The sequence below is a fragment of the Anolis sagrei genome, chromosome 10 (assembly GCF_037176765.1).
Source record: "Anolis sagrei isolate rAnoSag1 chromosome 10, rAnoSag1.mat, whole genome shotgun sequence".
NCBI lineage: Eukaryota > Metazoa > Chordata > Lepidosauria > Squamata > Dactyloidae > Anolis > Anolis sagrei.
This window is the reverse complement of record NC_090030.1, coordinates 14,309,640-14,332,244: the sequence shown is the minus strand read 5'-3', so window position 1 is coordinate 14,332,244 and position 22,605 is coordinate 14,309,640. Positions and strand designations below refer to the sequence as shown.

General features: G+C 42.1%; 1 protein-coding gene across 2 annotated transcripts in view; it reads right to left on the bottom strand.

Annotated features, from left to right (window-relative positions):
- DACH2 (dachshund family transcription factor 2) overlaps positions 1-22,605 on the bottom strand; it is a 390,299-nt gene that overhangs the window by 163,009 nt on the left and 204,685 nt on the right. Inside the window, exon 3 of one of the 2 annotated variants that reach the window (XM_060756272.2) lies at positions 14,684-14,755. The exons of the other annotated variant lie outside the window; for it this stretch is intronic. Coding sequence (XP_060612255.2) covers positions 14,684-14,755 — 72 coding nt within the window. The remainder of the gene's footprint in view (positions 1-14,683; positions 14,756-22,605) is intronic. 2 annotated transcript variants of the gene reach the window in all.

The window sequence follows — 22,605 nt, the reverse complement described above, 5'->3', positions numbered from 1 at the left end:
GATTCAATGATGAGACGTTGCAAATGAGTTAGTATAACTGTATTATTGATAGTGTCGTTGTTTACTGTTTATGTGATATTGCTTATGTTGTAAATTGTACCTGGTTTTATATGTTGTACACCGCCATGAGTCGCCCTAGGGCTGAGAACGGCGGTCTACAAGTGCAGTAATAAATAAATAAATAAATAAATAAATAAATAAATAAATAAATAAATAAATCCGGGGAGAGGCGGATGAGCTCCCTCTATCAGCTCCAGCTCCTCATGCGGGGACATGAGAGAAGCCTCCCACAAGGATGATAAAAACATCAAAAATCATCCGGGCGTCCCCTGGGCAACGTCCTTGCAGATGGCCAATTCTCTCACAACAGGACACTCCTGACACGACAAAAAAACCCCCCATTTATTCAAATCTAATGCTCACCTTTTTTGGAGCTAAATTACCTTGTCAAAATTAGGGTGCACATTATATTAACACCATACAGCAGTGGTTCTCAACTTTCCCACCCCTTAATGCAGTTCCTCATGTTGTGATGACCCCCAACCACAACATTATTTTTGTTGGTGCTTCAGAACTGTAATTTTGATAATGTTATTAATCATAATGTAAATATCTGATATGTAGGATGTATTTTCATTCACTGGAACAAATTTGGCACAAATACCCCATACACCCAAATTTGAATCCTGGTGGGATTGGGGTTGGGGTGGGGGTGGGATTGATGTTGTCATTTGGGAGTTGTAGTTGCTGGGATTTATGATTCATTTAAATTAAAAGAGCATTCTGAACTCTACCAACCGCGTTGAGTCGCCTACGGGCTGAGAAACTGCGGTATACAAGCAAAGTAAATAAATAAATAAATAAATAAATAAATACCAATGATGCAATTGAACCAGATTTGGCACACATAACTCTCATGACCAACAGAAAATACTGGAAGGGTTTGGTGGGGATGAGGAGCAGGGCTTTCTCAGTGGTGGCTCCTCACCTGTGGAACTCACTCCCGGGGGAAATCAGGGCAGCACCATCCCTCCTCGCCTTCAGGAGGAGGGTGAAGACGTGGTTATGGGACCAGGCCTTTGGGCACTCCGGCGATTAAATCAGACAATCAGGCGAGTAAGACCAGCAGGATTGATGAAGTGGAACGTAAAACTAGATCTATGAGTTAGCGAACGCTGACCAGGTAAAAGGAGAAATTGGATTTGTATTGGTTTTTATTGATTTTATTGATTTTATGTTAATAATGCATGAATTGTTGTAAACTGTGTTCTGATGTAATTTTGTGTATTTTGTGTATGATTGTTTTATGATGCATGCATCGAATTGTGCCTTTGCTTATGTAAGCCGCCCTGAGTCCCCCCCGGGGTGAGAAGGGCGGGGTAAAAGAACCCCAAATAATAATAATAATAATAATAATAATAATAATAATAATAATAATTGGTGGGCATTGACCTTGAGTTTGGGAGCTGTAGTTCACCTACATCCAGAGAGCACTGTGAACATAAACAATGATGGATCTGGACCAAAAATGGCACAAATACTCAGTATGCCCAAATATGAACACTGGTGGAGTTTGGGGAAAATAGACCTTGACAGTTGCTGGGATGTATAGTTTATCTACAATTAAAGCGCCTTCTGAACCATACCAATGATAGAATTGGGCCAAACTTCCCACACAGAACCCCCATGATCAACAGAAAATGCTGAGCTTTCTGATTGTCTTTGGTGACCCCTCTGACACCCCTTTGCAACCCCTCCAGGGTCCCGACCCCCAGGTTGAAAAACACTGCCATACAGTCATCTTAGGGTAAAGGTAAGGTAAAACATTTTCCCCTGACATTAAGTTCAGTCATGTCTGACTCTAGAGCAGTGGTTCTCAACCTGGGGTCCCCAGATGTTTTTGGCCTTCAACTCCCAGAAATCCTAACAGCTGGTAAACTGACTGAGATTTCTGGGAGTTGTAGGCCAGGAACATCTGGGGACCCAAGGTTGAGAACCACTGCTCTAGAGATGAGTGCTCATCTCCATTTCTAAGCTGAAGACCCCTGGCCCTTGACCTGTATAGTTCACCTACAATCAAAGAGCATTCTGAACCCCACCAATGACAGAATTGGGGCAAACTTCCCACACAGAACTCCCATGACCAACAGAAATTACTTAAGGCCATCCAGTCCAACCCCCTTCTCCAGGGCAAAAACAAAAACAAAATATAATCAAAGCCCTCCTGAGAAAGACCCTTCCCACCATAGATAGAGATATATATGACTCAAACACACAGAGAGATATAGTATCATAGATTTGAAAGGGACCACTAAAGAAGGACAATTCTATGTTGCATGCTCCAGCGTAAGCCAACCAGACAATCTCTACATCAACACAAGCATAAAGAAATTACATATATTAGATACCAACACTTTCTCATTACTTTATTTTCCAGATCAACAGACTGGGCCACAGCAATGCGTGGCAGGGGACAGCTAGTATATATATATATATAAAGGTAAAGGTTTTCCCCTGACATTTAGTCCAGTCGTGTCTGACTCTGGGGGTTGGTGCTCATCTCCATTGCTAAGCCAAAGAGCCGGCGTTGTCCACAGACACCTTCAAGGTCATGTGGCCGGCATGACTGCATGGATCGCTGTTACCTTCCTGCCAGAGCGGAACCTATTGATCTCCTCACATGTGTGTGTTTTCGAACTGTTAGATTGGCAAAAGCTGGGGCTGACAGCGGAAGCTCATGCTGCTCCCCGGATTCGAACCTGCGACCTTCCGGTCAACAAGCTCAGCAGCCTAGCGCTTTAATCCACTGCACCACCAGGGGCTCCTATATATATATATATATATATATATATATATATATATATATAGGAGCCCCTGCGTAATGTAATTTTATATTATGAACCTGTCTTCTATTGAAAACAGATGCTGGATTCATCCTCTGCTAATTCTCCTCCAGAATTCATTCCCCCCAAAACATTTTGAAAGCTCTTCGGCATCAAATGGGACTAATAACTTGCCAAATTGTATTTCAATCAAAGCCATTGTTTAGGTCATGAGAAGACATTTCAGACAGTGCAGTTGAAATCAATTAGCAGTCTCTTTGAAACTATGTAATTTAGAAAAAAGCTGTAATGACAGATATTTCACTGAATGGGAGAAGGGATTTCTTGTCGGCTCTCAAGGCATTTTTTCCACAGTACCAGTTTCAGAAACTTTTATTCAAGGTGTTCACTGTGGGATGGATCGTAACAGGCAAGCCTAGCTTTTATTTGCAGTGACAATAAATGCTTTTAGAAAAACCAGAAATGCTCAATTTGACTGCATCTGTTCTATCTAACTGCATTTTCCTCATCATCAAAGGAACGAAGTATGAGCTAATTGCTTCCACTTGTTGGACTCGGATGAGATAAACAGTCCATTGCTATACATTATGGCTAACAGTGAGGTTTGGAGATATATACAAAGTAACAACTTATCTATAAAAATTAAAAATAAATGTTATGATAAAAAACCCTCTAAATCTATACAGAAGCGACTTGCAGTTTCTCAAGTCGCTCCTGACACGACAAAAAAAAAGAAGAAAGAGAGAGAGAGAGAAAATATGTACGTATGTATGTGGCTGGAGTGTCCACAGTCAGGCTCCCACTTCCATGAATATCTATAGTTCCCACTACTCAGAAGATACCAATGGCCCTCCCTCCAATGACACTGCAGGTTATAGAGAGTGCCATAAACATGTACAAGAGCCCTGCCAACGTTCTCCACAAACACAATACTTCCCACCAGCCAAGTGAAGGCTTTCATACAGGGACCATTTCAACCTTGATTTTCTGTTTTTCCTCCACCACAGACATCCCAGTGTTTCTTACTCTCTCCACTGGTGTGGAATTTGCATAACCACGCCCAGGCCTGTAGCGAGGGGGTGGTTTTAGGGGTTCAACCCCCCCCCCGAAATGTTTCAGATTTTTTTAAAAACTTGGTTTACTCATGAATTTTAACTGGTTAACCCAATCCCCATGCTGCTAAGTCTATGAGATGCAAAAAGTTAGGAGTCCTTCCAGAACTGCAAGCACTATCTCAAGCAAATATTGACAATTTATTCACACTGTCATTACTAGCAGCAATAGCCGATGTAGTGAAGCAACCAAGTTGGGGGGGGGGGTGTTGAATGCTCTCATTAAGGAGGCCAGACTTGGTGGAGGTGGTTGACAGGGGCGGAGCTGCAAGCTATTGAAGGCTGCTCTGCCCCCTGCAGCTGTGCTCTTGGCTTCAGCGTGAGCTAGGAGGCAGGTTTCAACACACACACACACCGCGCGAAAATTTCAACACCCCCCCCCCCCCGAAAATTTCAACCCCTCCCGAAATTTTTTTCTGGCTACGGCCCTGACCACGCCCACTTCCTCTCCCTTAACCATTTTCTTTGGCATACAGCGAACAGAGGAATTGATTAGCAACTCAACATACTAGAGAGGTTTGGGGAGAAATCACCAATTTTAGGTCCTGGGATGTATAGTTGACCTGCAATTTAAGGGCACTCTGAACTCCACCAACGATGGACCTGAAACTGTTCTGTCACGCGCTGGGCCTGTAACAGCTGTACTTTCCTATAGGACGTATACTTTAAGCCCAGTGGGAAGCCAGGGGGCCTCAAACAGAGGTTCTCAAAGATTTTTCTGAAGTGATGGTCTTTAGAGTCTTTAATGATACAACAAAGTCTTTATTATGGAACAAACAAGAAATCTTCAATGGTTCAAACAACACTTCAAGGCTTTCTTAGTCTAGTCCTCAATGGACTGGTACCTGACTTTGATTAACTGTACTTTCTCTGTAGGGAAAACCCTTTTTAACCTCTCCCAGGCTGCTTACTATCTATGCCTCATCGGTGTGGGACCTACTACCAATTCCAAATGCGTCTGGGTATCGAGTAGACCTACCAGCCAAGGCTAGAAAATATTTCAGCTGGAGTTCCGTGGATCTGTAATGCTGTCCTCCCTCAGAGAATTCTTTGAGAACTTCAGGGCTGTTTTCCCTCTGTTTGCTGTGAAGCTGAGAGGCTTTGAGCTCTCAGCCAGGGCTTTGGGGCCTTTCCCCTAAAATTTCTGTTTCTGTTTCCCCAGATGTTCATTTTCCCTGGATGCTATTGAGAAAAGAAGCTTTTCGACGGGACTAGCTGATCTACGTCCTATAGTTTAGCTTCCTTGTATGAGACTGACCAAAAAATGGCTCCTTTCCCTCCCAGAGCCCTGAACAAGGGGCGGAACCAAAGCTTAATTAAGATGGACAGGGGGCCTGCCCTATGATTGCAAACTTTAACAAAAAGAAAAATAAAGTTGGAGCTCCTGGTACAGCCGTACCAGCACAGAAACTAACTTGGGACACAGAACCCCCATGATCAACAACAATAATGAATGTCTTTGGGGGGATTTATAGAAGTTGTAGTTCACCTAAAATCCAAAGCTCGCTAAGGACCCAAACAATGATGGATTTGGACCAAAATTGGCATGCATACCCATTATGCCCAAGTTTGAATACAGGTGGGGTTTGAGGGGAATTGGCCTGGACATTTTGGAGTGGTAGGTACTGGGATTTATAGTTCACCTGCAATCAAAGTGCACTCTGAACTCCACCAAAGATGGAATTGGACCAAACTTGGCACACAGAGTCCCCATGACCAGAAAAAAAATACTTGAGGTCTTTGGGGAAAATTCACTTTGATTTGGGGGAGTTGTAGTTCACCTACATTCAGAGAGCACTGTGAACCGAAACACTGATGGATTTGGACCAAACTTGGCACACATACCTGATATGCTGAAATTTGATTACTGGAGGGTTTGGAGGGGAATGGTCCTACATTTCTGGGAGTTGTAGTTCACCCACAACCAGAGATGCAAATGCAAAAATCATATAGCTATCAGGCACCCAGTAAGTCATGGCTTCATTTAGTTTTAGCATCCCTTCCAACATCATCAAGATTGGTCATAGTAAAATAGAGTCCATTATATACTATTTTATAGTATATAATTATTATATATTATAACTATTATATAATATGGATAAGCCAAAATATTTCCATGCCGTGGTTAGTGGAATCCATGAATATGGTGGGCTGACTGTACTACGAAGAATGATCCCACTTAACCGTTATTAAGGACTAAGTGGCTAGGATAATGCCATACAGCACTTCTCCCTACAATGCATGTCAAAATGATACAACACTCAAAGTCTCCTTTTGAATTAGGATTAAGATATTTGATGGCGGCAACCGCGTTTGCACTGTACCCGCTCACCTTCAATACTATAATTTCTGTGATGGTCAGTAGCCACCCGGTGGGAAAGAGGAAAGTGGCAATGGAGACTACAGCTTAGCCGAGTCTAATTGATCAATGTGCCTGTGTGATAAAGAGCAAAGGGAAGCCTCCGGAGACATGAAAGGCAGGCAGACGCTCACCAAACCAACACAAGCGAGCAGGAACAAAAGCGAAACCCTCGCTGCAATTACCGGATTGTATCACGACCCGTGTTCAGAGGATTAAAAACATAGAGTACAAATCTCAGTTTGGGGACTTCTGTCCCAGCCTTGTTGCAATGGCTCAACGATAGGGGCCATCGTATCTCTAACAAAAGAGGGGAAATCCACAAATCAGGACTTGCTTAGCCTGTTACAGGGCTGAGATGCATTATTCACACTTCTTGCAGGTTATTTAAATAGCTATGGTTGCATCTACACTGCAGAATTAAAGGAGTTTGGCACCACTTTACCATGGCTCAATGCTATGATGAAGCAAGCAGCAAAGGCTATAGACCAGTGTTTCTCAACCTGGGGGTCGGGACCCCTGAGGGGGTCTCGAGGTGGGTGTCAGAGGGTTGCCAAAAATCATCAGAAAACAGGGGATTTTCTGTTGGTCATGGCGGATCTGTATGGGAACTTTGGTCCAATTCCATCGTTGGTGGGCTTCAGAATGCTCTGTGGTTGTAGGTGAACTATAAATCCCAGCAACTACAACTCCCAAATGTCAAGATTCTATTTTCCCCAAACTCCACCAGTGTTCACATTTGGGCATATTGAGTATTCGTATAGAGTTTGGTCCAGATCCATCATTGTTTGAGTCCACAGTGCTCTCTGGATGTAGGTGAACTACAACTCCAAAACCAAAGGACACTGCCCACCAAACCCTTCCAGTATTTTCTGTTGGTCATGGGAGTTCTGTGTGCCAAGTTTGGTTCAATTCCATCATTGGTGCAGTTCAGAATGCTCTTTGATTGTAGATGAACTATAAATCAAGGCAACTACAACTCCCAAATGACAAAATCAAGTTTTTTGAGTGAAGGACACACATTGGGTTGTTAGGTGTCTTGTGTCCAAATTTGGTGTCAATTCGTCCAGTGGTTTTTGAGTTCTGTTAATTCCACAAACATTGCATTTTTATTTATATAGATCGATTGAAGGGTGTGGACCTAGAGTATTTCATCATTTCTAAGATGCTATTGATTCTAAGATACCCACAAATTTCAGCACAACCATGAATAGAAAAAAGCATCATTTATAATATATCAAAAAGCACTCACAAAAACAAAGAATAGATTACGTACAGTAATGCAAGGCCACCATATCGAAACGCAAAGATACAGAATGGGGGACAATGCCTGGCTCGAGAGCATTACGTGTGAAAAAGATCTTAGGAGTCCTCGTGGACAACAAGTTAAACATGAGCCAACAATGTGATGTGGCGGCAAAAAAGCCAATGGGATTTTGGCTTGCGTCAATAGGAGCCTGGTGTCTAGATTTAGGGAAGTCATGCTACCCCTCTATTCCGCTTTGGTTAGACCACACCTTGAATATTGTGTCCAATTCTGGGCACCACAATTCAAGAGAGACATTGACACGCTGGAATGTGTCCAGAGGAGGGTGACTAAAATGATCAAGGGTCTGGAGAACAAGCCCTATGAGGAGCAGCTTAAGGAGCTGAGCATGTTTAGCCTGAAGAAGAGAAGGCTGAAAGGAGATATGATAGCCATGTATAAATATGTGAGAGGAAGTCACAGGGAGGAGGGAGCAAGCTTGTTTACTGCTTCCTTGGAGACTAGGACGCGGAACAATGGCTTCAAACTACAAGAAAGGAGATTCCATCTGAACATGAGGAAGAACTTCCTGACTGTGAGAGCCGTTCAGCAGTGGAACTCTCTGCCCCGGAGTGTGGTGGAGGCTCCTTCTTTGGAAGCTTTTAAACAGAGGCTGGATGGCCATCTGTCAGGGGTGATTTGAATGCAATATTCCTGCTTCTTGGCAGGGGGTTGGACTGGATGGCCCATGAGGTCTCTTCCAACTCTTTGATTCTATGATATCATCAGTATGTTCTCACTTATGTTTGGTGTCCAACACTCAAACAGAGAATGAAAGAAGGACGAAAGACTGCACCAAAGACAGAAATCAGCGTATTGTTGGAGGTGTATTGTTGCCATGATGGCGATGATGAAGATGAAGGGAATGATGATGATGACGACGATGCCGCTGACTTTCCTTGTCAATATGGCCACAGGACAAGGCTAATTAGTGCCGACACCAGAAGCAGCTTGTGGTTTTATATTACATTGAGGTAAATTACACTGGAATTAGAGTGGATTACTTTTATCAAATAGGGAATAAGCTGTTAATTAACTCCCCGCTGTAGCAATCTCTTTCAGAGCTTGCAACTGTTATTAGCTCTAGATTAAACTGTTGAATTAATTTCCCACTTACTTACTATTTCGAGAGGATTTTTTTTTAATTTACCTGGCAGCAACTTTAATGGGAAATTGTATTAGCAAGCATAAATTGTTTTGTCCTCCCTCCTTCTTCTGTTGGCGGAAGGGTAAACACTTTGTGATCGTGTTTATGAAGCTGTTTTGAGATTATGCATGTATATTATATGTGTGTACTCACACATGCATGCACACTTTTAATTAGTGCAATTTTATTCCAGAGTATTAGGACTGAGATTATTACATTATGGCTTTTGGGAGAATATGAACTCTTAGGGAGTTTGTGCATTTACCCACAATGCAACCCCATCAAAAAGTTTTGTTTACTAACTTCGTCTTGCTTAATGCAATCAATACTGATTGGAAAACACCAAGATATGATCCTAACTGTTGCACTCCAGGCTTGGAAACACCTATGACCACCGCACCACAAAAAATCCAGAAGTATAAGCAAACACTTCATTGTAAAAACACCTAAGAAGCATATAAAAATCAAGAATAAGAAAGGAAACTATATAATCCAAAAGGTTTTAGCAGCAGGTGATAACCAAACAGTAACCCAAATGTCTCCTAAAGTTCCAGAGGTGACAAAGTCCGGAACAGCCAGAAATCACAGACACAGCATAAGTTCACAAGCAAGAAGGTATAACTAGTAAAAACTTCAACAGGAACATAGAAAACTTCCAAAACATATTAAATCCAAAACCAAGGCTTGGCTTGAACCAAGAACCAGAGAACTCAGGCTTACCTTCCCACTCTAATGCTATGTTGCATGAACTGACCTTAAGGTAAACAATTGCTGTTTAATAGACACCCATGAAATCATTCTGTTTCCCGTGAATTTCTCCACAACTTTCCCATGTAATCTCTCTGAATGACCTAGTCTATTTTCTACTCTGATCTGTAAATCAAGACTCTTTTTGATCTCCATAGTGAAAGGTGGTTTCTTCTGGGAACCTTCCTTATCATTCAGCTCTTCACTTGTTTCCTTATCTACTGTTGCTACTTCTGACTCCCCTGAATGACGTTGAGGCCCTGCATTTTGTGAGCCAATTTTCTCACAGAGAGAACCATCATTTCCCAGACTTGAGGATTCATAACTTTATGCCACAGGAAAGCTCACAATCCTCTCTAAATCATCAATTAAACCATCAGCCTCGGATTGATCTACAACACTTAACTACTTTTGCTTACAGACTTTGTCTTGCAGTGCATCTACACTGCTGTATTAATTCAGCTTGAGACCTAGTCTATTTTCTGTTCTGATCTGTAAATCAAGATTCTTGTTGATCTCCATAATGAAAGGTGGTTTCTTCTGGGAACATTCCTTATCACTCAGCTCTTCACTTGAATCCTTATCTACTGTTGCTACTTCTGACTCCCCTGAATGATGTTGAGGCCCTGCACTTTCCAAGCCAGTTTTCTCACAGAGAGAACCATCATTTCCCAGACTTGAGGGCTCATCACTTTGTGCCAGAGGAAAGCTCACAATCCTCTCTAAATCATCAGTTAAACCATCAACCCCGGACTGATTTGCAACACTAACTACATTTGTTTACAGACTTTGTCTTGCGGTGCATCTACACTGCTAAATTAATTCAGCTTGAGACCACTTTAACTACTATAGCTGAATGCTATGGAATCATGCAAATAGTATTTTATAAGGTGCTTTACCTTCTCTGACAAAGAGTGATGCTTAAAGTGGTATCAAACTGCAATAATTATACAGTGTAAATGCACATTTAGTTTATTGTAACCAATACTGGCTTGCAAACTCAATGGTGGATTGTTGTGTGTTTTCCAGGCTGTATGGCCATGTTCCAGAAGCATTCTCTCCTGACGTTTCACCTGCATCTATGGCAGGCATCCTCAGAGGTTGTGAGGTCAGCCCGGAAAACATACAGCTTGGAAAACACACATCAACCCAGGCATTCCAGCCATGAAAGCCTTTGACAATGCAAACTCAAATGTGTTCCTAAGTTTGTTTCCTTACCCACAATGCAACTCTATCTAAGTCCGTTTTTCTTTTCCTTCTTTGTCTTGGTGCAACCAATAATGATAATGAAGCAAGTTTTTAAAAAATTAGAATCTCATTCATTAAATCTAAATTATGTATTCTTTTCTCTCCATTAGTAATGAAATTTTGCTGGGGAAATTCCTAAACCTAACAGGGAAAAGACAATTATGACCAAATTTATTAAAACACAAACATAAACCCGCTATATATTTTTTTTATAAAAAAAATGTGCAGTTTCAATTAATTTTTGGTTTCCTTTTAATTCATGCAAAGGCATCCTTCTCCCCAGGGATGATCAAAAGATGTCCGGGAGGCGGAATGTGCTGACGCCCAACACAGTTTTACAGCCTTTTGCCTTTAATACAAAAGTCATTTCAAAAATAATAGACTGAAAATAGTATTTCAAAAAATAAACCAATTGCTCAGACTAATAGTATTTTCCCTCAAATTACTCTTTTAATTGCATGGTTTCAATTAACTACTCCTCCCTTTTCTCTTTTCTTTCCCACGGAGATGGGAATCATGAGATGCTTAAAAAAGCCAAAAATATATGACCAGACGTCAATTGAAAACATATAGCTTTTCTTGTTCCCACTGTGAGTTGCTTGTATGAACAATATTACAGACATTTGTGTTGTGGGTCAATTTTATCACCTATGGCTTCCCAAAATATTCTACCAAAAGCCTTCCCCTTCCTCTATCTTTTGTCTATACACACAATCTATATAAATAAAAATGTAATGTTAGTTTCTGGGATTCACATCATTCAAAAAACACTGGACGAATTGACATGAAATTTGGACACTATACCTCTAACAGACCAACAAGTGACCATCGCTCACAAAACTCCTCCCAAAACAGCGGAAAGGCCTTTAAAACCCAAAAAAGCTAAATTATGATACAGAAAAAAGGGAAGAGGGAGGAAAGGAAGGAGAGAAAGATAGAAAGCGGGAGGGAAAGAAAGAAGGTAAGAGAGAAGGAAGCATGGAAGCAAAGAGCGAAAGAAGGAAGGAAAGAGATAGCAAAGGAAGGAAGGAGAATAAGAGGAAGGAAAAGAAAAAGGTGGGAGGAAGGAAAGAGGTAGGGAAGGAAGGAAAGAAAGAAATAAAAAGGGAAGGAAGGAAAGAGGGAGTAAGGCAAGAGGGAAAGTAGGAGAGAAGGGGGCAAAGGAAACAAGGAAAGAGAGAAGGAAGGATGGAAACAAAAAGCGAAGGAAGGAAAGAGATAGGAAAGGAAGAAAGGAGAGTAAGAGGAAGGAAAAGAAAAAGGGGGGAAGGAAGGAAAGAGGTAGGGAAGGAAGGACGGAGGGAGGAGAGAAGGAAAGGAAAAAAAGGGAAGAGGGAAAGAGGGAGCGAAGGAAGGAGGGAAAGTAGGAGAGAAGGGGCAAAGGAAAGAAGGAAAGAGAGAAGGATGGATGGAAGCAAAAAGCGAAGGAAGAAAGGAAAGAAGTGGAGAAGGAAGAAAGGAGAGAAAGAGGAAGGAAAAGAAAAGGGGAAGGAAGGAAAGAGGTAGAGAAGGAGGAAAGGAGAGTAAGGGGAAGGAAAAGAAAAGGGGGAAGGAAGGAAGGAGAGAAGGAAAGAAAAAAGGGAAGGAAGTTAAGAGGGAGAGAAGGAAGGAGGGAAAGTAGGAGAGAAGGGGGCAAAGGAAAGAAGGAAAGAGAAGGAAGGATGGAAGCAAAAAGTGAAGGAAGGAAGGAAAGAGATAGAGAAGCAATAATAATAATAATAATAATAATAATAATAATCTTTATTTAATACCCCACCACCATCTCCCCATTGGGGACTTGGAGCGGCTTACATGAGGAAGAAAGTAGAGTAAGGCAAAGCAAAAGAGAAAGGGAGAAGGAGGGAAGGAAAGAGGTAAAGAAGCAAGGAAGAAAGGAAGGAAGGAGAGAAGGAAAGAAAAAAAGGGAAGAAAGGAGGGAGAGAAGGAGAAAAGGGGGAGGGGCGAAGGAAAGAAGGAAAGAGAGAAGGATGGAAGCAAAAAGCGAAGGAAGGAAGAGATAGAGAAGGAAGAAAGGAGAGAAAGAGAAAGGAAAAGAAAAAGAGGAAGGAAGAAAAGAGGTAGAGAAGGAAGGAAGGAGAGACGGAAAGAAGAAAAAGGAAGGAAGGAGAGAGGGAGCGAAGGAAGGATGGAAAGAAGGAGAGAAAGAGGAAGGGAAGGTTGGCCACAGCAATGTGTGGCGGGTACAGCTAGTGCTGAGTAATTATACACAAGCCATGCTTCCAATCTTAGCTTAGCTTGCTTGCTTTGAAGTGCTTAAGAAAGAGGCTACAGTTATATTCAAAGCATTCATGCTGCAACATGAGGAACATTTTAGGTTACAGGTGTACAGATGACTTCACCCAAATACTATGAGGCAACATCTGGAGTCTAGAGAATTGACTGGATCTGGGTTTCTTTGTAGTCAAAATCTCAAGGGTCAGAAGAGAAACTTTGCTGAGTTCAAAAGTGATTATGCCACATGTGCTGTTAAAGCCAAAGGTTCATGATACACAAGACCCTCAAACTTTTCACTCTCCCACCACAAAGTGTCTTGAATACATTACATGGACATATTATTATTATTATCATCATCATCATCATCATCATCATCATCATCATCATCATCTTGGGGACCCAGCAGTGCCCAGGTTATTTGAGAAAGGCATTGCTTGTCTTTGCTTCAAATAGAGTCTAGATCAGTGTTTCTCAACCTGGGGGTCGGGACCCCTGGGGGGGTCGCGAGAGGTTGCCAGAGGGGTCACCAAAGACTATTAGAAAACACAGTATTTTCTGCTGGTCATGGAGGTTCTGTGTGTGAAGTCTGGTCTAATTCTATCATTGGTGGGGTTCAGAATGCTCTTTGATTGTAGGTGAACTATAAATCCCAGCAACTACAGCTCCCAAATGTCAAGGTCTATTTTCCCTAAATTCCACCAGTGTTCACATTTGGGCATATTGAATATGACAAGTTCAGTCCAGAGCTATCATTGTTGAAGTCCACAGTGCTTTCTAGATGTAGGTGAACTATAACTCCAAAACTCAAGGTCAGTGCCCACCAAACTCTTCCAGTATTTTCTGTTGGTCATGGGAGTTTTTTGTGCCAAGTTTGGTTCAATTCCATTGTTGGTGGAGTTCAGAATGCTCTTTGATTGTAGATGAACTATAAATCCCTGCAACTACAACTCCCAAATGACAAAATCAATCCTGCCCAACTCCACCAGTATTCAAATTTGGGTGTATCGGGTATTTATGCCAAATTTCGTCCAGTGAAAGTACATCTTGCATATCAGATATTTACATTATGATTCATAAGAGTAGTAACACTGCAGTTATGAAGTAGCAACGAAAATAATTTTATGGTTGGGGGTCACCACAACATGAGACACTGTATTAAGGGGTCGCGGCATTAGGAAGGTTGAGAACCACTGGTCTAGATCCAATGTCAGCTGGTTCAGAAGGTGTGGGTGAACTACAACTCTCATATGTGAGTCCCATTGTTGATGGTCCATTGTCCTCCAAACCACACCAAGATGTAGAGTGGGTCATGGGGTTCTGTGTGCCAAGTTTGGTCTTGATTGGTGTGGGTCACAGTGGTCTCAGGAAGTGAGTGAAGGTATTGATCTATTGAGTGAAGGTGTTTTATTGATTTGTTGTGGTTTTATATTCTATATTAATGTTTTTAATTGTATTTATGATATTGTGTGCACTGAATTCTTGCCTGTAAGCCGCCTTGAGTCGCCTGCGGGCTGAGAAAGGCGGTATACAAATACAGTAAATAATAATAATAATAATAATAATAATAATAATAATAATAATAATAATAATGCGAGAATAAAACACAGGCATTCAAAAAGAGGAGAAAGGACATCCTTGAAGCAAAACAAAATTAACATTGCAGAGAAAACTATATAAGCCACACAAGATATAAATAGGAGTAAACACCTTGCATTTGAAGAGTCTTGAGCTCTGCAAACTTTTTGTGGTTTTCATCGGGGAAAAACAAAGTCCTTATATCTGGAAAGAAAAACACGGTTAAAAGCATTTACACAGTTGGGAACGGAAACACTTTAGTTTTTTTTCTCATTTTAGTGTTATCTATCCATATAGACAGAGCATTAAGCGGAATGGATGGTGCTTCAGTTTAGGAAATCTCTAAAGAGATGGAAGGTCTTTTCATTCAGAAATGGCTGCAGAATCTTCTATCTCCGAAAATTCATTCTAGATGACCAAGCATGACTTGGAAAAACCTTCCTGCATAATTTCAGAATACAGATGAAGGAAGATACAGTATTGTTTGCTCAACTCTTGGGATTGACTTTACAGGTAATGAGTAGTTTTTAAGTGAGCAATATTTGGGTGTAATCTGCAAAAATGAGCTATTAGGGAGTAAAAAGATGGAGCATTGTATAATAAAGGTAAAGGTTTCCCCTTGACATTGTCTAGTTGTGTCCAGCCCTGGGATGTGGTGCTCATCTCCATTTCTAAACCGAAGAGCCAGCGTTGTCCGCAGACACCTCCAAGGTCATGTGGTTGGCATGACTGCATGGAATGCCGTTATCTTCCTGCTGGAACGGTACCTATTGATCTACTGTTTAAGGAGCTCCATTGGCTGCCGTTCATTTTCCGGTCCCAATTCAAGGTGCAGGTGCATACCTACAAAACCCTAAACGGTTTGGGACCCGCCTACCTGCATGACCGCATCTCTGTGTACGAACCCACATGATCTCTTTGATCATCTGGAGAGGCTCTGCTCATGCTCCCACCTCCATCACAAGCACGATTGGTGGGGACGAGGGAGAGGGCCTTCTCAGTGGTGGCCCCTCGACTCAACTCACTCCCCAAGGACATCAGGCATGCCCCAATTCTGGCAGTCTTTTGGAGGAGCCTGAAAACGTGGTTGTTTCAGTGTGCCTTCCCAGAATAAGGAAACTCCCAGCAATATTTTATTTTTATTTATTTACTTTGCTTCTATACCGCTGTTCTCAGCCCGAAGGCGACTCACAGCGGTTCACAAAACACAGAACACAGCAAAATTCAAACACCAATATAAACAGTTAATAACCTAATCTAATACATAATTAATACACAATTACTATGAAACCATTCACTAGCGTCTCGTCACTAAAAACATGATCCAGGTTTGTCGTCCATTGTTCCATTCCTATGTCATTACCAGTCTTGCACTAATCATTCGAACGCCTGCACAAATAACCAGGTCTTTACTTTTTTGCGGAAGACCATAAGAGATGGTGCTAATCTAATATCTGTGGGAAGGGCATTCCACAGCCGGGGAGCCACCACCGAGAAGGCCCTGTCTCTCGTCCCCACCAGTTGAGCTTGTGAAGCTGGCGGGATCGAGAGCAGGGCCTCCCCGGAAGATCTCAAAGTCCTGGTGGGTTCATAGGCCGAGATGCGGTCGGAAAGGTAGCTTGGGCCGGAACCGTTTAGGTCCCTAAACGCACTTAATTAGTGATCTAGGATTGTCTGCATATTTCATCCCTCTCCAAAATTTCTATCCTAGTTATATGTCACCTGGTCATGCCCAGCATTATTTTTAAAATGTTAATTAATACATTTGGCCCAGCCATAGGTTTTTAAATGTCATCGTGTTATTGGTAATGTTTATTGCTTATTTTCTGCTTATGAGTTTATTTATTGTTTTGTATTACTGTTGCTATTGTTTTTATTGTTGTATTGTGGGTTCGGCCTCATGTAAACCGCACCGAGTCCCCTGGGGAGATGTTAGTGGGGTACAAATAAATTATTATTATTATTATTATTATTATTATTATTATTATGAATTACTCACATTTGCATGTTTTTGAACTGCTAGGTTGGCAGAAGCTGGGCCTAACAGCGGGGATGCTCACCCCGCTCCCCAGATTCAAACCACCAAACTTTTGATCAGCAAGTTCAGCAGCTCAGTGGTTTAACCCGCTGCACCACCAGGCACCATTAATGCCTTCTGATTTTATTGGAGGGGGTCTCTACTCTGTAATGAAAAGAAATCTCAACTAGCTGCATTTTTCCTATGGAAGAGAATGACATTTCACTCATCATCAGCCCTTCCCAAGAACGACAATTTTCTGTTTTCTTTCACGTCTGTTTCTCTTCATCTCAGCTGTCTTTACCAGTCTGGGGTTAACAGATTCACAACACCGTAAACGTTATATCCAAAACCATGTCATATCCAAAACAAACTGCTACAGTGAAACAGTGCTTAGCTGTCATTCCTAATCGTAAACAGGACAAAAGTAAAACACATAAAATCAGTAAGGATCCTAAAAAGTACAACCAGGTGGATCTCCAGATCAGTTGGACAGGCTGATCAAATGATACCTTCAAGCAAAAATGATCTCTTATAGAGTTTTCATCTACTCTGATTCAACTGTGTCACTTACATGTAGTTTACCTGGAGAAATTGCAAAACCAGATTCCAAACTATCCCAGAACGACCCAATCGCAGCAACCAAGGATGGCTCTCCTTTCGCTCTGCCTTTTTCGGACTATATCAAAGAATTTCTTAATGATCCACAATCAACAGCAGCAGGTTCTTTAAATAAGAATAATCACTGCCACCAAACTATTAGAGGAACTGCTTTTTATTTTATCAGAAGCAACTTGAGAATCTGCAAGTAGCTTCTGGATACCAAGGTGCTTGTTTATAAAGCTATTGTCCTCCCAACACTGCTATATGCCTGCGAGACCTGGACTGTCTACAGACGTCACATGCAACTCCAGGAACGATTCCATCAGCGTTGCCTCCGGGAAATCCTGCAAATCTCTTGGGAAGACAAGCGGACAAATGTCAGTGTGCTGGAAGAAGCAAAGACCACCAGCATTGAAGCAATGGTCCTCCACCATCAACTCTGCTGGACTGGCCACGTTGTCCGGGTGCCCGACCACCGTCTCCCAAGAAGTTGCTCTACTCTGAACTCAAGAATGGAAAACAGAATGTTGGTTGGCAGGAAAAGAGATTGAAAGATGGGCTTAAAGCCAACCTTTAAAACTCTGGCGTAGACACCTAGAACTGGGAAGCCCTGGCCCTTGAGTGCTCCAGCTGGAGGCCAGCTGTGACCAGCAGTGCTGTAGAATTTGAAGAGGCATGAGCAGAGGACAAAAGAGAGAAACGTGCCAAGAGGAAGGTGTGTCAAGCCAACCCCGACTGAGACCATCTTCCACCTGGAAACCAATGCCCTCACTGCGATAGAAGATACAGATCAAGAATAGGGCTCCACAGTCACCTACAGACCCACCAGTACACTGATCTTGGAAGACCATCCTACTTGGACATTGAGGGATCATCTAAGAGAAGAGCTTCTGGTGTGAGAGAATTGGCCATCTGCAGGGATGTTGCCCCGGGGGACGCCCGGATATTTTACCATCCTGTGGGAGCCTTCTCTTATTTATTTATTTGTTTATTTACAACATTTATATGCCATCCTTCTCACCCCGAAGGGGACTCAGAGCAGCTTACAAGATATATATACATACAATAAATTATATAATTAGCATAGTACAATATCAGTATTAAATATTACTATATTGTACTAAACCATTATATTGTAATATTATTAGTAATATTACATGTAAATTAAATATTATTATTTATTTATTTATTTGCTTTATTTCTATACCGCTTTTCTCAGCCCGTTAGGCGACTCAAAGCGGTTTACATAATACAGGTTATCACAACAATATCATAGGCAATTAAAACACATTATACATAACAGACAAAATCAAAAAACAATCATTATCATATCATAACGCCTCAACAGCAAATCAAAATCCGTTCTCATAATCCTTGTATCATTTTCCTATGTTCGATTGTACCGTCTTCCTGTATTCAGTTGCACTGTTTAGCCAAACACTTGTTCGTAAAGCCAAGTCTTAACCTTCCTCCGGAACGCCAACAGCAAAGGGGCCTGTCTGATGTCTACAGGTAGGGCATTCCACAGCCGAGGGGCCACCATCGAGAAGGCCCTGTCCTTTGTCCCCGCCAAACGCGTCTGTGATGCAGGCGGGATTGAGAGCAGGGCCTCCCCTGACGATCTTAATGTCCTAGTCGGTTCATAGGTGGAGATGCGTTCGGAGAGGTAAGTAGGGCCGGAACCATTATAAATATATAATTATAATATCATATTATTATATATTAGTATTATATTACATATTATGTACTTGCCCGCATGAGAAGTTGGAGCTGACAGATGGGAGCTCACCCCATCTCACAGATTCAAACCGCCAAACTTCCGTTTGGCAATTTAGACCGCACAAAGGTTTAACCCATTGCACGACTGTGGCTCCTAGAGGAATTCATAAGACCGCAAGACCCTTTCTTTAGTCTGAGTGGACCAATGGCCATTTGCTAGTCCCATCCTAGAATGGTGTCTTTCAAAAACTCTTTCAGACAGATCCTTCATCTGGAGAGCTATGACAATAGGGTACCTTCCCAATATCATATGGTTCACCTCTTCCCAAATTGCACTTTCCTCCAGCTTAGCCTTTCTAATATATATCTATGTTAATTACTGCCTCTCGTCCTTTCCCTTTTCCTACTCCTTTGCAACAAAATAGACCCAATTCTCCATCAAGGCCACGTTTTTCAGTATCTAGGTCATTCCCTGGGCTGGACGTTTAATAAATTGGCAGCGACAGGCCCTTTGATATTACAGCACAGCTGCCCGAGGAAGGGTATACATCTAAAGCACGTCCAAGGTGCTGACTGGTTCACATTTGCTCCCCCGATTAGCTGAAATCAGCATAATAAATGAAAGAGAATATTTCCATGCGCAATTAAAGAAAAACAATTTCACACTAACCGAAGGCTTGGCTTATAGGAGTCGGCAGGTCGGATGGCCCGACGCCGAAGACTGCTTCTGCCACTGGGTCCTTTGACTGATTCACTTGAGCAGCCAGAAGAGGACATTTTCTGCCTGATTTCCGCATCATCTCGTCACCTGCTCCATGAATGCTGAGGCCAATTGCATTTGGCTAGGCGCAGACAGTGAGTGACGCATTGGAAGAGAGACATTTGCTTCATGTGTGCACAGAAGCGCTGAGATAGCAATGATGCATCTCTCTCCTTCATATCAGGTACATCCTCTTCCCCTCCGGTCTAGAAATCAGGTGCTATTATTGCTCTCCGAAGCGTTCTTTAGACACTCGTAGTCTGGAAATATTATGGTGTTCTTAACTGTCTAATCTAGCCTTTGTCCACATAAGGCTAAGCACTCTAAAATCCCATTGGTTATTTCACAGATTAAGGATGCTAGTGGGGCTCACATTGGGTATGTTCACCCTAGAGAAGGCAATGGGGCTCGCAGAGGATGTGTCATGTATCACATTCTGCCTTTGATGATGGTTGGTGGTGGTAGGCCTAGCTTACTTACTTACTTAGGCGATTCCTTGTTGTTCAAGTAGGATAGTCTTCCAAGATCAGTGTACTGACAGTGGGTCTGTAGGTGACTGTGGAGCCCTATACTTGATCTGCATCTTCCCCCGCAGTGAGAGCATTGGTTTCCAGGTGGAAGGCGGTCCCAGTCGAGGTTGGCTTGACATGCATTCTTCCTCTTGACATATTTCTTTCTTTCGCCCTCCATTCCTTCCTCTTCAAATTCTACAGCACTGCTGGTCACAGCTGACCTTCAGCTGGAGCGCTCAAGGGCCAGGGCTTCCCAGTTCTCAGTGTCTATCCCAGAATTTTTAAGGTTGGCTTTGAGCCCATCTTTAAATCTCTTTTCCTGCCCACCAACATTCATTTTTCCGTTCTTGAGTTCGGAGTAGAGCAACTGCTTGGGAGACGGTGGTTGGGCATCCGGACAACATGGCCAGTCCAGTGGAGTTGATGGCGAAGGACCATTGCTTCAATGCTGGTGGTCTTTGCTTCTTCCAGCACGCTCACATTTGTCCGCTTGTCTTCCCAAGAGGTTTGCAGGATTTTCCGGAGGCAGCGCTGATGGAATCGTTCCTGGAGTTGCATGTGACGTCTGTAGACGGTCCACGTCTCGCAGGTGTATAGCAGAGTTGGGAGGACAAAAGCTTTATAAACAACACCTTGGTATCCCTACGGATGTCCTGGTCCTCAAACACTCTCTAGGTAGGCCTAGGAGTTGGTGATGGAAGGTTTAATGTAAGTCTTAGTTTTAAAGGGTTGAGTAATCTGTAAGTAAGAGTTCATGGATGAAAGCAATTAAGGGTGGAGGTATGCAAGAGGTGTTTCTGGATATAAGGAGTTAGCCTTGGGACTTATCTTTGGGGGAAAAGTATTTGTTTTATTTTGGTAGTAGATGCTGCTGGCTTTCCCCCGGTTTGTGGATTTTTGGTATCCTGACCTGTCTCCTGCACTCTTGGAACCCTGGAACCTTGAATCTCTGGACTAGCTTTTGACTACGGTATAGACTCTTGATCCCTGAACTTTGCTCATTGAACTCTCGGTGTTTGACCACTGGACTGGACCTTTTGACTACATAGTTATCTTGAACCTGCAACACTGTTTGATGTCGGTTTTGGTTTATATTCTGTGGCTGAGTGCTATCTTTACGTTTTATATTTTGGACTATTAAAACAGCCAGAAGGTAAGTGTTGTTTTAATTAAATTGTTTAGCAGAAACTGGGAGTTTGTTTGGTTAATCTCTACCTGAATATGGCAGAGCCCTGGCAACATGACAGGATGCCATTTATGGGATTCTATAGGAACATGGAGGAATCTTTCAATGTTTCGACCTGTATACCTTCTCTGTTTTCTTATGTTGGAGAACACAACTTGTCCTTTGCTCCAACCAACCTGCAACCTCAGCTGTGGTGGATGGCACTGTTGGTGAACAAGGAATGTCCACCTACTAGACCAGAGGGCTTGCATGGATGAAAATGGAAAGAGGTACCATCTTATTGATGGGTAGTATGGTGCTGTGCTTTGAGAATTAGACCACAACTCCGGAATCTAGGATTCAAAGCCACTCTTGCCCATGGAAGCCAAATGGGTAACTTTGGGTAAGTCTCAGATGAAAGCAAAGGCAATGCCTCTTTGAACAAACCTTGCCGAAGAATCCCATGATGGGGAGTAGTATGTTTTAGGGTCTGCATAAGTCAAGCTTACCTGTCCAAAGATATCTCCCTCTATGATCCATTTCAGAGACTAAGATAATCAGAGGAAAGCGTTGCAAAAGGGTTTCCTAGAGTGTAACCAACATATTTTGACTGGATTTATGGGTTCCATAGTGCCATTGCAAGGAATTTAACAAAATTTGTAAACACCGGAATGCAAACCCATGGCCAATATGTGCCCTGGAGACTCCTAGGCATATTTTGATGACAATTTTTGAAGAAATTCAAAAGGAGATAACAAGATAATCAACATGTGTCATGTGCAGAATGGTGTGCAGTTCAATCCGTGATAGTATCTCTTAAATGGAAGCAATAATCCATTTTGATTCTAACACCCATCTCTTAGAAATACATATTTTATGTGCACAGCACTTCCAGCAGGCTAAAATTAGTTCATGTATTTTGGTATCTTAAATCCAATTGTGCTTTAAAACTTAAGGGAATTGTATGCCATTGAGCTGTCATGCTTCAAATTATGCACAAATTTGCCAATAAAGCTATTGTTCAAGTAAAGCTCTGAATTTGTTTGAATATCACATTCTGACAACACTAAGTGTACTTTATTGAATTTCCTTTCCCCAGTCAAATACGTCAATTCACGTACTTTAGGCATTTGGAAAAAAATACTTTTTCAAATGTTTATAGGATAAAGGTAAAGGTTTTCCCCTGACATTAAGTCCAGTCGTGTCCGACTCTGGGAGTTGGTGCTCATCTCCATTTCTAAGCCAAAGAGCCGGCTTTGTCCGTAGACACCTCCAAGG